Source organism: Dysidea avara, chromosome 5 (genome assembly GCF_963678975.1).
Source record: "Dysidea avara chromosome 5, odDysAvar1.4, whole genome shotgun sequence".
Classification (NCBI taxonomy): domain Eukaryota; kingdom Metazoa; phylum Porifera; class Demospongiae; order Dictyoceratida; family Dysideidae; genus Dysidea; species Dysidea avara.
In genome coordinates, this window is record NC_089276.1 from 24,487,171 (window position 1) to 24,500,573 (window position 13,403).

Below are 13,403 nucleotides of genomic sequence, written 5' to 3' on the forward strand. Positions count from 1 at the left end.
TCAGACAAAGTGGCCACGTTGGCTCCTGAATATAGAGTTACAGGCTTCCCTGTTGGATTTAACAGACGTATAAATACAGAACTGCCACCTTTCACCAGTGCTCTTGCCACAAACAAATCAGAATTCCTTAAATTACTCTCTAACACATAACAACTGCTGAGATTCTGGGTACACCAATTAACACAAGCTAAAATTTCCATTTCACTGTAGCTAGGAATTCTAACATTATCTTGCACCTTAACAGAGAAGACACACGAAGACTTCACAGACTGATCATCCACCTCCTGATTGTGGCAGGTTAAACTATCTTGTTGAAACAACTTGACATTACTCTCCTGTTGGGGTGACTCAATATGTTGGGATGACTCAACATTACTACACATAAATGATGTTGCATCACTGGTTAAACTATCTTGTTGAAACAACTTGACATTACTCTCCTGTTGGGGTGACTCAATATGTTGGGATGACTCAACATTACTACACATAAATGATGTTGCATCACTACCACCAGGGTCAGCTTCAATCCGATACACATCAACAAGGTCAGCTGTCAGTTTCATGTTCTGTTGTTGACAATGTAAGGTGACAACATGTCCAACACCTGTAATTAATTGTTTATGTAACAGATCAACAGTACATTGTGACAGCAAATCCAAACCAAGGATGGCCTCTGTTACTAAAGGTTCAATAACTACAACTGACAGCTGAAATTTCTCACCCTGAATATCCACAGTCACTTCAGCAGATCCAAACACCCGCAACTGACTACCCTCCGCACCCACAAGCCTCTTCTGATTCCATGGCCTTAAATTCTGTCCAGATTCTTTACACTTCTCCCAAGTGTCCTTACGGAGTATAGTCAGGGCAGAACCCGAATCTACCAAAAATACCACTGCACTACCATTTATTGTGGCTGTAACTGAGAAAGACATGCTAGGATTAACAATTGACACAGCAAAGTTAAACAATTCAAATGCCCTTGTCATTTCCCTTGGGGCCAGGGCGGCCTCCCCAAGGGTTGTCAGTTTCCCTGACTCGAGGACTTCTTGGGCTGGGCACAGCCCCTAGCAAAATGTCCTTCCTGTCCACATCTATAACATACCACTACTCTTTGCTTTGCTGTTGTCTCCCGGTCTGATGGGGGTTCCTCTATCCTCCTCTTTGGAGCCACTTGTTTAGATGATTGTTCCTCCAGCTTATCCAATCGGGCCATTAACTGTGTCATCATTTCCAACAAAGTGCTATCATTTGATTCAACACGCACTGGTGCCACTGCTCCAGCTCTCGCAGAAGTGGACTTAATTAAGAAAGACTCACATTCCAAAGTAATACTGACAGCAGCCTCAATAGTTCTTGGCTTCCTCTGTTTCACACTAAAAGCCACCTGTTCGTTATCTAGCTGAGACAAATATCTCTGAAGTGCTAGCTGTTGCCGAGCTTCATCATCCAATGAAGGATATGCCTTGTCTACCAGAACCCTCAAGTCCTCACCAAAGTCTGGCCAACTCTCAGTTTTCGCCTTATATCGCGTCACAGATCCTTATGACTTTCGGGTTCAAACCTTTCCTGTAAAGCTTTCTTAGCATTCTTAAACGTTGCACGAGCAGTTACAGAAAACTTCTTGTAAGCCATCAAAGCCCTCCCCTTAAGACGAACCTTCAGCCACTTCAACTTCTGTTCTTCATCCCAACAGTTTATCTCCGCAATACTCTCGAATTGGTCCATCCAATCTTCATATGACTCTTCTCCCGAGAAGCAGTCCGGAACTATTACTGGCCTACTTTCAGGTTTGCCCTCTGACTTCGACATTGCTCTCTAGTTCTCGCTATCCTGCCGACTACGCCACTTGTAACAAGGTTTACCCGCGCGACAACGACCTTCAAGTTAATTTAGCAATCATGAATTAAAGCAAAAGTATAGCGGGTAATGAATACAAAACTAGAGAGAGTGAACCACACTCAACTTGGCCTTATATACTAAAAGATTACATCATACTTATTATTCAATATTATGTCACAGTCTAATTAATCATCATTACAGTTACAACGTATATAAAGGAATGTTATTTCTACTCAACTTTCAAAACCAGCCGAAATTTTCAAAATCCACGGAAACGATTTAATTCTGCTGCGTTACCCATAACTGTTATTTTTAGCTCAATATGTTCTTCCAGAATCACATAAACGATCGATCTTCATTTGTCGCCCAATATCACCTGTACTTGAAAACATTAGAGTCCCCCAAATAGAGGTTGCCATTTTTTGCTCTGACATCACTATGGAAAAGGCTTATTTCATGTGTTGCACGTGAAACATTAAGGCTGCTGAGTTGTCACTTTGACTTTTACCAACGCCTGGACTACAATCGACAAAGAGATTTTGTTACGTAATAGACAGACTGATACTCGACGGCTTGTTCCTCTGAACACACTGACTCAGCTGGGTGGTGAGATCAGCGAGTAATTAGATAGTACTCGAGTGGAAATTGTATTACTTCATACTGTTAGTCAAAACTAAGCTCCAGACAACTGAAAGGGCCTGTTTGTTCGAACAACTTCCGGCCTGGGTGAATAGAATGCGGACCGTCATACTGAGACAGGTCATAGATCTGAGCGCTACTGCTACTACGATCAAAGGTAAGCTATGCACGCTACTAGGGGCCTATGTACATCCAATTTTAGCACAGTACGTACTTTAATAAGCTGTACATGAACTTAATAACTACTCACAAGTTACACTGTAACTAGCTGTGCTACAACAAAAAACTAAACAAATTAGTATTATTTAATTTAAGGGACCTACACTGTATGCAATAAAGAGTAGTGAAACAAGAGATGAATGATGGTATTACAACATAGCTCGGTGGGAAAGTCCCTACTTTGACATTGAGCAAATTATAGCTAATGTACAGTAAAAAAGTAGGGACTTCCCCGGTGAGCTATGCTGTAATACCATCATTCATCTCTTGTTTCACTACTTATTATTGCATAGATCCCTACGTTATTTTAAAATTAACAATTCTAGTTGTGTATATGTTTACTGTATTTTATAGAAGTCATACTTTGATTTGATCAGCAAGGTGGTTTCCCTTTTCCGGCCTAGCAGATGTACCGTAACACTGTTTGCAAATAAGGTAGGTTATAGGAGCTGTCTAAGGTAACTGGTGATGAAAATGTAGCTAGTGTATGAGCAGTATGAGTATGTACAGTATTAAACAAGTCCTTCTCACTATATAGTTACTGTGTGTATTTGATGCTTAAAAAAATGTTAGGTGTCTATTAAGTGCCATATATTCAGCACAACATATGTAGTCACAAAACAGCTTGGAACAGTGATAAATTTGTGAAAATCAACATGCAAGTGCATAGCATCCTATATCTGTACTTGACTATTCCATCTGTGCTTTAATTGGCTGGGCCTGAGTAGATGCCGAGGTTGTTTAAATGCTGGGTACAAAATTGCCTTTAGGAAATAAATGGCTGGGCTAAATGTGGCACTTCATACATGCACAAAATGTATATTGTTTTAAATATTTTTTTTAGAATGCTCAGTGTGGACATTCTTACAGTGTACTCAGTGAACAGCCGGTCGATGGATACAAAACATCTTGTCGACAGTTCTGTGAATTTCAGATGTACAATCTTGCTCTAAGCTGTTTAGAGAAAACTTAATTTCTTTATCATTTGGCATACTGTGTGCCATTCAGTATGTGTGTTTAGTTTCTATAATTTTTTTTGTTAGTTGCACATACTGTTCTGTGTATGTACATGTACATAATATGTGTGATGTTGCTCAATATTTCGTAGTCAAATGAATGGACAACTGTTTGCTTTCTACTGTGTTTTGTATCAGATGTGCTAAAAAAAATGATGGTGATGATTTGAAGTTCTGCAAATTTTGCTTGGTTTTAGGCCTTCAAACTTGGTTATCTACAACTTGTAACGAAGTATGGAAGTGGCTTGAAATGGTACATAGTTCAACTATTTTCTAGAGAAAAGTAGCTACCAGTTTTAATTTTGAAGTGAGATTGTCTGTTCCCATACTTGCAAGCCTTTTAGAGGATTTCAAACTCAGATTTCATCAAACCATAGATAATAGAGTAAAACTTAAGTCAACAATTACATGTTGCAGCCAGGCATGGGGCGAAGTACTTCGGTACTTGTACTTAAGGACACATAAGTACACAATCTTGAGTACTTGTACTTATACTTAAATACTTTTTCTACAAATTTAATGTACTTGTACTTATACTTAAGTCTTAAGTATTGTACTTAAAGTACTTATAAGTACAATGAAGTCCATATGCAAGTGAAATAAGTTGTAGCTATATTGGCTCAAAGATAATACATTACTGGATTGACATGGTCAGCTTTTGGGTGAAGTCACTTTGCTGCATTTGCTCTAAAAACAGGATTTAAAAGGTTTCCTATCTTGATTCATTTTTGTGTTGATCTTAGAAATAGTACTGCTTTTGGCCTGAAAGATTTAGCTGATCATCAGGCAGCTATAGCAACAAAGAAGAAAGATCATGTCCTGAACAGAAAGTCAACAACAATGAAGTACACTCACTAAGCAGGTGGATGAATACATTGAAACTGACGCAGTTACAATGGCCCAAAATCCAGCAAATAAGACAACCAAAAGAAATATCCTCTGCTTTCAAGGTTGGCAAAAAAAAGCAACCTAGGTGTACCATTTTCCTCTGTGCCTGTTGAGAGACTCTTTAACATTGCAGGAAAGGTATTAACTTCTGAAAGATTTCACCTTACTGATGGGCAGATTTTCACAATTTTATTAGGTGCAGCCGAAACTACATAAATGCAATTGTGAACACTGTAAGCATAAGGCCACACCAAGTCAAACCTTAGTTTCTGGTCGCCCGCCCGCATGGTAAACCTGGAACCCTAGTTTATGAGGACTATTATTAATATTACAGGTGCTTAAGTGCATGTGACCCAGCAAGACACTTATTTTTTACTGCAAAAGATCGAGATACTCTAATAGAGCAGTCAGGGATTCCAACAGAGCAGTCACACTACTCTTAACTCTAATATTAGGTATATATGCCACACTAATAAAATGTTTCTAATTATAGCTAGTTTTGTCCTTGATTATATAGCTGTTCAGATTATAACTGTTACTAATGCTTCAGTAACCAAAGTAATTTCAGTAGCATTAACTACTAGTCCATGCAGATGGGCCATATAGCTTTAACTTTATAATTCAAATGTAGTCCTCTAATGATTAGTCTAGTAACTTCAAATTCCTTATCACTGAACACTATATACAGGGGTATGGAAAGCCGGCAACATTCGGTGAGCTTAAACTTAAACTTTTCCATAACTAAAATTAGATTGGCAAGTAGAAACCCTTATAGTTTAAACATTCCCAGATGATCACTAAAAAACACTAGTCTGGAGCACTCAATGACTCAAAACTTTGACAGTTACTTTTCTCAAGGTTATACTGAATAGAAGGCTGGAAACACATAGCTAGTGGGCTAAGACTTCACATTTGAATGAAGAATTTCTGATGTGAAAATAGAAGTTAAATTTCATTTTGGATCATAATCATTTGAACAACTTAGCTATAAGTCATAGTAATACTTTCCTGACATAGCTAATGAGACATTTATTTCACTTGGAAAACATAAGTAGCTACATGAGCAAAACATTTCCTATAGTATATTCTAAATAAATAAATAAATATACTTAAATGCTATATACATCAGTGTATAGCTAGCCATGATCCATCAACAACTTTCCTAGTGCATTTTTTGCTGAAGCACAACTACTTATGTTGTTGGTTAAGTTTGACTAAAAACAAAATCAACATGAATTTGCTAAATTGAGCAAATAATAATACCATACAGTATATTGTCACAGTAGCGTCTATAGTCCTGAAGTCCTCATCATCCGCCCGCCCGCATCCATTTGTAGGCTTGGGAGTGACCAGAAACTAAGGTATGACTTGGAGTGGCCTAATCTGTACTTGTACTTAATTATAAATAGGGGCATGTCAATGATGTCATGTATACGGAAGTGCGTCACGTGGTACTACATGTACCAGTGGGTGCTAAGCTGCTAAGGGGCGGCCGACGAGCGAGAGTTGCCTATCATATCGTAACACTATGGCTGCTAGGTCGCCTTTCACGTATGAACATCTTAAGATCTCAGGAGTAAGCGAAACGGGCGAGGAAATAGGAAGAGGCGCATATGGTTCTGTTTCGGTAGTGGAATATTACGGAGTATCATGTGCTGCGAAGGAAGTACACTCGATATTGTTAGAATTTGTTGGGACAGACGAGAGAGAACGTATGGTGGAATCTGTTATGAAGGAGTGCCACTTATTGAGCTCTCTCAGGCACCCTAATGTGATCTCGTTCATTGGCATATTCTACAGGAAAGCCGACACACGTGACAGATCTGGACCACAAGCTCCTGTCTTGGTGATGGAATTAATGCAGTACTCACTCAGTTCAATGGTAGAAAAATACCAGAGCATTCCAATGTATGTTAAAGCATCAATACTTTATGATGTAACTGCAGGACTAAGCTACCTTCATGGTCAGAGCATCGTGCATCGTTGCATTTGCAGTAATGATATTTTACTAGGTAATCACTTGGAAGCAAAAATTGCAGATTTTGGTGTAGCAACAAAAATAGAATCAGGGAAGAAGCGCAGAACATTGACTCAGTGTCCTGGTGTCGTGGATTTCATGCCCCCAGAAGCATTAGGTAGTCAGCCAGTGTATGGTCTACCACTAGATGTGTTTTCTTATGGTGGAGTTGTCATACATACAATTACTCAACAGTGGCCTCATCCTACAGCTCATATGGAGCTTGACCCAACTACTGGAAAGCAAGTACTTGTAACTGAGGTGGAAAGACGACGACAATACCTGGACATGATGGCTATGACAGCTCATGAGTTAGTATCGTTGACATCTTCTTGTCTGAAAACTGATCCAAAGAATCGTCCAGCTACACCTGCACTGCTTTTAACAATGAAAACCATTGTAGATAGTTATAAGCAAGCAAATAAATCACCTGTTACCTGGCTAGCAAAGAATCTGCTTGAACCTGAAGTTTCTAAAGTTCCCTACCCACCAGCTGCTGAAAAAGACATTCCATCCATTTTACGTTCTCATGTCTTGTCAGGGGTGGCTCCTACTGGACAAGAAATAGGTCATGGGTCATATGGAGTAGTGTATGAAGTGAATTACAATGGGAAGGCTTGTGCTGCTAAAGAAGTTCATTCAATATTTATTGGGGCGGATGGCTTTCCCAAAATGAAAGAGGACTTTGTTCGTGAATGCCACCTTTGGAGTACACTTCTTCATCCAAACATTGTTCAGTTTCTAGGGGTCTACTATCCTCCACAAAATGAGTCGGGCCTTCCTGTCCTGGTGATGGAGAAAATGTGGGAAAGTTTAACATCATTAGCAGAAAATCATAGCAATATTCCACTACACGTCAAGTTGTCCATCCTTGTGGATATATCCCTTGGTTTGCGATACCTGCATAATAGAGTACCCCCAGTAATTCACTGTGATCTCTCTCCTAATAATGTGTTAGTTGGCTTTCGTCTTGAGGCAAAGATCACAGATCTTGGTGTTGCTAAGGTGGTAAAAGCTGGTGGTAGTACCAAAACAATGACAAAGGCTCCTGGTACCACCGATTTTATGCCACCAGAAGCAGTGGCTGATAGACCAATATATGGTCCACCATTAGATGTCTTCTCCTTTGGTGGGATAATCCTTCACATAATTACTCAGCAGTGGCCTAGGCCATTATCTTGGGTCCACATTGATCCTAAAACAAGAGAGCAGCAGTTATTGTCTGAAGTGGAAAGGCGTAAACAATACTTAGACCAGGTAAATGCTCCAGAAGGCCTTCGGACTTTAGCTGCATCTTGTTTAAATGGAGATCCTGAAAGTCGTCCAGTGATCAAAACTGTTGCAGATAAAATCGGTAGCTTGAAAGATGACTATGGGAAACAGAATGAGGTAGACTGGAGAGATCTTATCTCTTGGTTAACTAACAAAAAGTGAAACTCCTACATATAATATACTGAAAAGTCATAATAGACATCATCATTATTATGCTTATCAATTTATTTTCATCTCAACTATTGATGTTATTCTAAGGGTATAGTACATCATTTGAGTGCAGTTAACTAGTAAGGCAAGCTGCTAATCTGCTGCACTGACACCCATGTTGGTATGTAGCTAATGTGGCCATATCAGAGCTCAATGAAGGCAGAGACATCTTCTATCCACTACTGGAAGAGTTCTCATGAAAAAAAATTTTGAAAACCCTCTGAAAAGTCAAAAATTTTCAATGGGTGGTCAAAGTTTCATTACATTTTCACATACTAAACCTATGAAAACCCAATGAAACTTTACCAATGAATAATGAAATTATTTTTCATAGAATTTTCAATTTTTCATTGAATATTCATTGATATGTCCAATGAAAACTGATACTATGAAAATAAAATGTAAAGTTCATTGGGGCCAGCGATCATTTCAGACATTTTAAATTTCATTGGATTTTCAAGTACAATTTGTCCAATAGTAATCTATGCTATTTTCCATCAAAGTATACCATGTAGCCATATATTAATTAGTCTATAGTCTATGAAAAGGCTTTCACACCGCTCTAGTAGAATGTTTAGAATTTTCATGGCGCATACTGAGTAGAGAGAACTAGACTACCACAATTCATGACTTGCATAAGCATGTAGATCCGGCTATGTTGGCATTGTAAGGCATGCAATGTGGGTGCTTGCAACTCCACTGTTTGTGCTGGAGTAATTTAATATTATTGCTTTCACCTATGTAGGTGACTTTGTCTTGATCCTTTTTTTCTTTTATCATTGGGACAAAACAAGGACAGGATCTGTTGCTTGAGTTAGCCACATAGTTGAGACTATTTACTCTTCTCAAGTGAAGCATTGGAGGATCGAGAGCGAATTGCTGTACCCGTGGAAATCACCCACACTGTATGGTAATCTATATGTTTATGCATAGACTAATAGATAAGGTAATTAAGGTATATAGTTTATGCAAGTTAATTGTGTTAATCTATGTTCAGTATGTACGTGCCATGAAAATCCTGAACGTTTTATTAGAAAATTTCAATAAAGCAAAGCAGTTAGCACCCTTTGATCAGCGAATAGATCAGTGTACGTATATATTGAAATAGACTTTAGTCCAGATTCCAGAATCTAGGCCAGTCCAGGTAGTGAGCTCCTAGTCTGGCGCGGCCGCTCCTTCGCAAACAGTTTGCGAAAGGGCGGCCGCGCCAGACTAGTGAGCTCCAGCTCCAGTTGGACCATATATAGGTTGGACGGACAGCGAATTTCAAATATCACGTGATGAATAGTGCCATTTCTAATTATTACACACCAGACCAATTGGGCTTTTGTCTTTAATTTGAAGAGTATATGGATGACCTGTAGTTCTACACGATACGAAGTACGTATTATATGTTTAGTGTGTGTACCACTATGCATGATTTCTGCCCACTGTAATACCAGAAGCCTCTGTTTTAATCCTTTTTGTACATATGCATAGTCTCTGGTCTTCCATTAAATTTTCCGTGGAGGAGGACACATAATGAGTATAGTGGTAATATTGTTTGAATTGTGACTCCTTAATTCACCTGTTAATTGTATGTCGAGACTTAGCCTTCTCACACTAGAGTCACAGGCCCCTAGTGGCTGTGGGATCTTAATTGTGTTTGTGGTCAATTGGCCATTTACTGTGCTACTGTAGGTACGTCTATATTGTGTGTTGAATCTTCACTTCATAGTCCTGCAACCAGCTAAATGAGTGACACTACTCTGGTCAAAATCGCAAACTTAGTTATTTTTTATGTGGATGTAGAGGTTAACTCTTGGTTAAACCCTTAGCAGTGTTTTTTGACATTACTATAGCATCTCACTATTTATTTCACACTTTTTTGTTTTGTTATTTAATTGCTTCATGGTCCATTCCTTTTGCAAAGTTGTGCAATCCTGAATATAAATACGTTTGCTGATGGTAAACAAACTTAGCAGAAATTTCATCAAGTATGTAACGACATTGAACTGTTTATTTGGCAAGAACATGTAGTTGGTATACTGTAATTGCCTGTTATTGCCATGGAACAATGGAGTCAAGACAATATTGGCAGAACTTCAATTTATGGTGTATACCTAATTTCTCCTATTATTTACATTAAATCAATTAGTATGCTCGCCATACTGTAGTTATGTGTGTCCTGTATGTACTGTATCAGCAGAAATTTTGGCATGGAATTATTATTGTAAAAAGGAAAGAAGGCAAAAACCTGTGATACCTTATTACAAAAAGGTCAATTTAAGACTAAAGTTAGTACAATATAATTAAAAGTCATTTAAGTCATTTGATCAGAGAAAAAATCATCAAGCTGGTTCTTAAATACATTAAGAGACTGTGCCGTAACTACATAATCTGGTAAACTGTTCCAAGAATTTACAGATCTTATTGAAAAAAGTGACATCTTGCCCTGGTGGTAGCACGGGGCTTACTGTACATATTTTGTAAATCTGGCCTAATTAAGATTGGAGATTTAGTGGATGCTTACATAATTGCCAAGTTAAAATCTTGCCATACTTTTATATTTAACGTTTCTATTTTTTATTAATGAGCTAATGCCAGGTATTCTGCTTGCCAAAATTTCTGCTTATACAATATTGTATGCATGTATATAAATAATATGTATGTACGTAAGTATGTATGTATGTATGTATGTATTAGAAATGCAACAATATATCACGTATCGTATCGTTTTAAGACAATATCGCTGTATCGATACAAAGTCAAACCGTATCGATATATCGCGTATCGTGGCTTATTAACATGCCTGACAATCAAATTATTGTACATTGTGGTTAAACTGAGTAGTATGTAATACTTCTCGAAGAAAATTTAGTTCATTTATTTCTCTGAAAAAAAAACAAAATATCAACATTAAAAAACAACATAGACCATTGCTTAGACTCCACTTTCTATCGCACAATATATCGCTGTATCGTGATACACCAGAGGCAATATATCGATACGTCTACACACTGTATCATTGCATCTCTAGTATGTATATATGTATGTATGTATGGGAGATGACTAAAACACGGAACGGACTGGGAAAACGGACACAAACGGACTGGAAGGAACTTCCCTGAAAATGTTTTTTTTTGTTGCCACTATATCACTGCTACAAAGAATATAACATGTAACAACAGCCTTAAACAAACCTCTGAACATGTACTTGAGCCACCATTAAACCCTAGGATAATTTACAAAGCGCCAGTCTGCCAGTGTGAGTGCCTGTGACAGAAAAGTTGTCGGTTACAAGTTTAAACAAACAAAATAACGCACTGTATTTGTAGTAGCCAGTGCCTTGCCAGCTGATTAAATACAAAGTAGTCTCACCATGAAGCCTACCTGTCATGAACTGTCACCTGTAAAACTGAAAATTAACCCTCAAACTAATTGTAGCAATTAACCAAGGCAGGTTATTTAGTACCGGCAGCCACGTGCATTAAAAAAAACTTAGACAAAAAGCCTTAGAAAACGGAAAAAAGTTGACTGAGCTGAGGCTTGAGCCTGGGTTTATGGTGGGTCCGTACCCATAGTCCATACTCATAACCACTGTGCCACCAGTGCTGCAGCTACCCATCTCCCTTAGTTTCTACCTTATAAACGTCCAACTGAAGTGACTTCTATATAATTATACTGTATATATATATACACTGTATAAGAACCCTTATGAAAATTTTTGTGTGCGACTTGTATGCGGTTTGCAATTACACGCATGTGGTGCTCTTGAGATGGTTGCAAAACAATAGCACAGCTTTGCATGCATACAGTTCAATAGCAAAAAACTAGTGAGTTATTTTGCTATCATATTACACATATGCAATTTGCTTTCATACAATAGCATATTGATGCTATCCTTTTACTTGTATATTGCACGTGTGCATTTTGTTCTCCTACAATAGCAATGCATTGTGCTCTTTTTGCTTGCATACTGCATACTTGCAGTTTGCTTTCATAAGTTAGCTTTAATAGGGGGTTGGTTTGCTCACAAATTACACACATGCAGTCCGCTCTCTTTCTGTGTACATGCAGTATACAGTATGAAATAGCCAATCAGATGAAAACAAACAAATGTTTAAAAATTGTGCCCAAACTGTTTGCTACTATTAACAACCTGTACAAAGAAAACAAGAAGTAGTCTATATTAGTGGGATGTGGTGTTCTACAAGAAAATTTGTTGTAGCAGTACATGACATTTCAAGTACAGCTAAGGTTGGGATCTTGAGTTGCTGAGGTTGGCATCTTGAAAGTTGTGCGTCACAGGTGGAGAAACATTTCTAAACATGAATAAAATACTATCTCTACTGTTCATTATGGCTTCTTTGTTCTCTGTGACAAAGTGAGGGAGTGTGATTTTTTACCTTTGATTTAAATACTATAGAAATGTGCAATTGAAAACAGACAAAAAGCAGGAGAGTATTTGGACCTGTATCTATTTCTACATTTTGCTTTTGGACAAAAAGATCATCTTTGTGAAAAAATTGTGCATGATGAGGCCAAACAGACAGTCTGTGGCTTGTAAATGACTTGTAGTTTTGAATTGCATGCATTTCTTGTAGATGTGAATTACAAATTTAAAGGAAATACAAGTATGAAATAAATAGCCAGCATTTGCAATCATGCATGTATGCTAGCTGCTAAACTGCTCACAAGTTGCACACATGCGATGGCACATATGCAAGTGTTTACATGTAACAGCTATGAAAATGCACGTGTGTAATCGGGCCAAATACTAACATGCACACACAGGAATTTGATTACATGCAAATATACGTGTGTGTATGTGTTTGCAAATTTTCATAAGGGAACTAGAAACCAAAGCTGAGTCTAATGTTTTCGCGTCCCCTAAAGTTGAATGCTCGGGGCAACCTACTAGACTCATCTCCTAAAGTTGAATGCTCGGGGCAACCTACTAGACGCATGCCCTAAAGTCGAATGCTCAGGGCACACTGGACACATACCAACCCTAGCTCGCCTAGATACAACTGGTGTGTTTGATAGTCCAGTAAATGATGGACTTGTGTCGGTAAAATAGCCGTTCACGTTCATAGCCGGTACCGGTACTATATCCACTTCGATTAACCAAACCACGAAATCCAAGTAACATAGTGTCTTAACAGGCTTAAAGCTTGTGTCTTGTCTTATATCGGCTTGAGCACACTTCGACATTGTGTTCAGAGCGGTTCAGAGGTTTGTTTCAGGTCGTTATTGTGTTAATTGTAAATTCTTTCTAGCAGCTATACAGTGAATTTCTATGGCTAAAAAACATTTTC

General features: G+C 38.3%; 3 protein-coding genes across 6 annotated transcripts in view; all 3 read left to right on the forward strand.

Moving 5' to 3' along the window:
• Positions 1–3,817, forward strand: part of LOC136255439 (S-adenosylmethionine decarboxylase proenzyme-like) — a 15,378-nt gene extending 11,561 nt beyond the window's left edge. For all 3 annotated transcript variants that reach the window (XM_066048205.1, XM_066048207.1, XM_066048206.1), the window contains 2 exons: positions 3,055–3,135; positions 3,545–3,817. In XM_066048205.1, the coding sequence (XP_065904277.1) occupies positions 3,055–3,135; positions 3,545–3,673 (210 nt within the window). In that variant the 3' untranslated portion in view covers positions 3,674–3,817. The remainder of the gene's footprint in view (positions 1–3,054; positions 3,136–3,544) is intronic.
• Positions 3,818–6,132: 2,315 nt separating this feature from the next.
• On the forward strand, positions 6,133–8,055 carry LOC136255135 (tyrosine-protein kinase JAK2-like). The gene has a single exon (XM_066047854.1). It carries the CDS (start codon positions 6,133–6,135, stop codon positions 8,053–8,055), a length of 1,923 nt encoding a protein of 640 aa, XP_065903926.1.
• A 1,296-nt stretch (positions 8,056–9,351) lies between these two features.
• Positions 9,352–13,403, forward strand: part of LOC136255775 (rab3 GTPase-activating protein non-catalytic subunit-like) — a 56,005-nt gene continuing 51,953 nt past the window's right edge. The window contains exon 1 of one of the 2 annotated variants that reach the window (XM_066048667.1): positions 9,352–9,483. The gene's annotated coding sequence lies outside the window, so the exon portion shown is untranslated. The remainder of the gene's footprint in view (positions 9,484–13,403) is intronic. The other variant, XM_066048665.1, reaches the window with a different exon arrangement.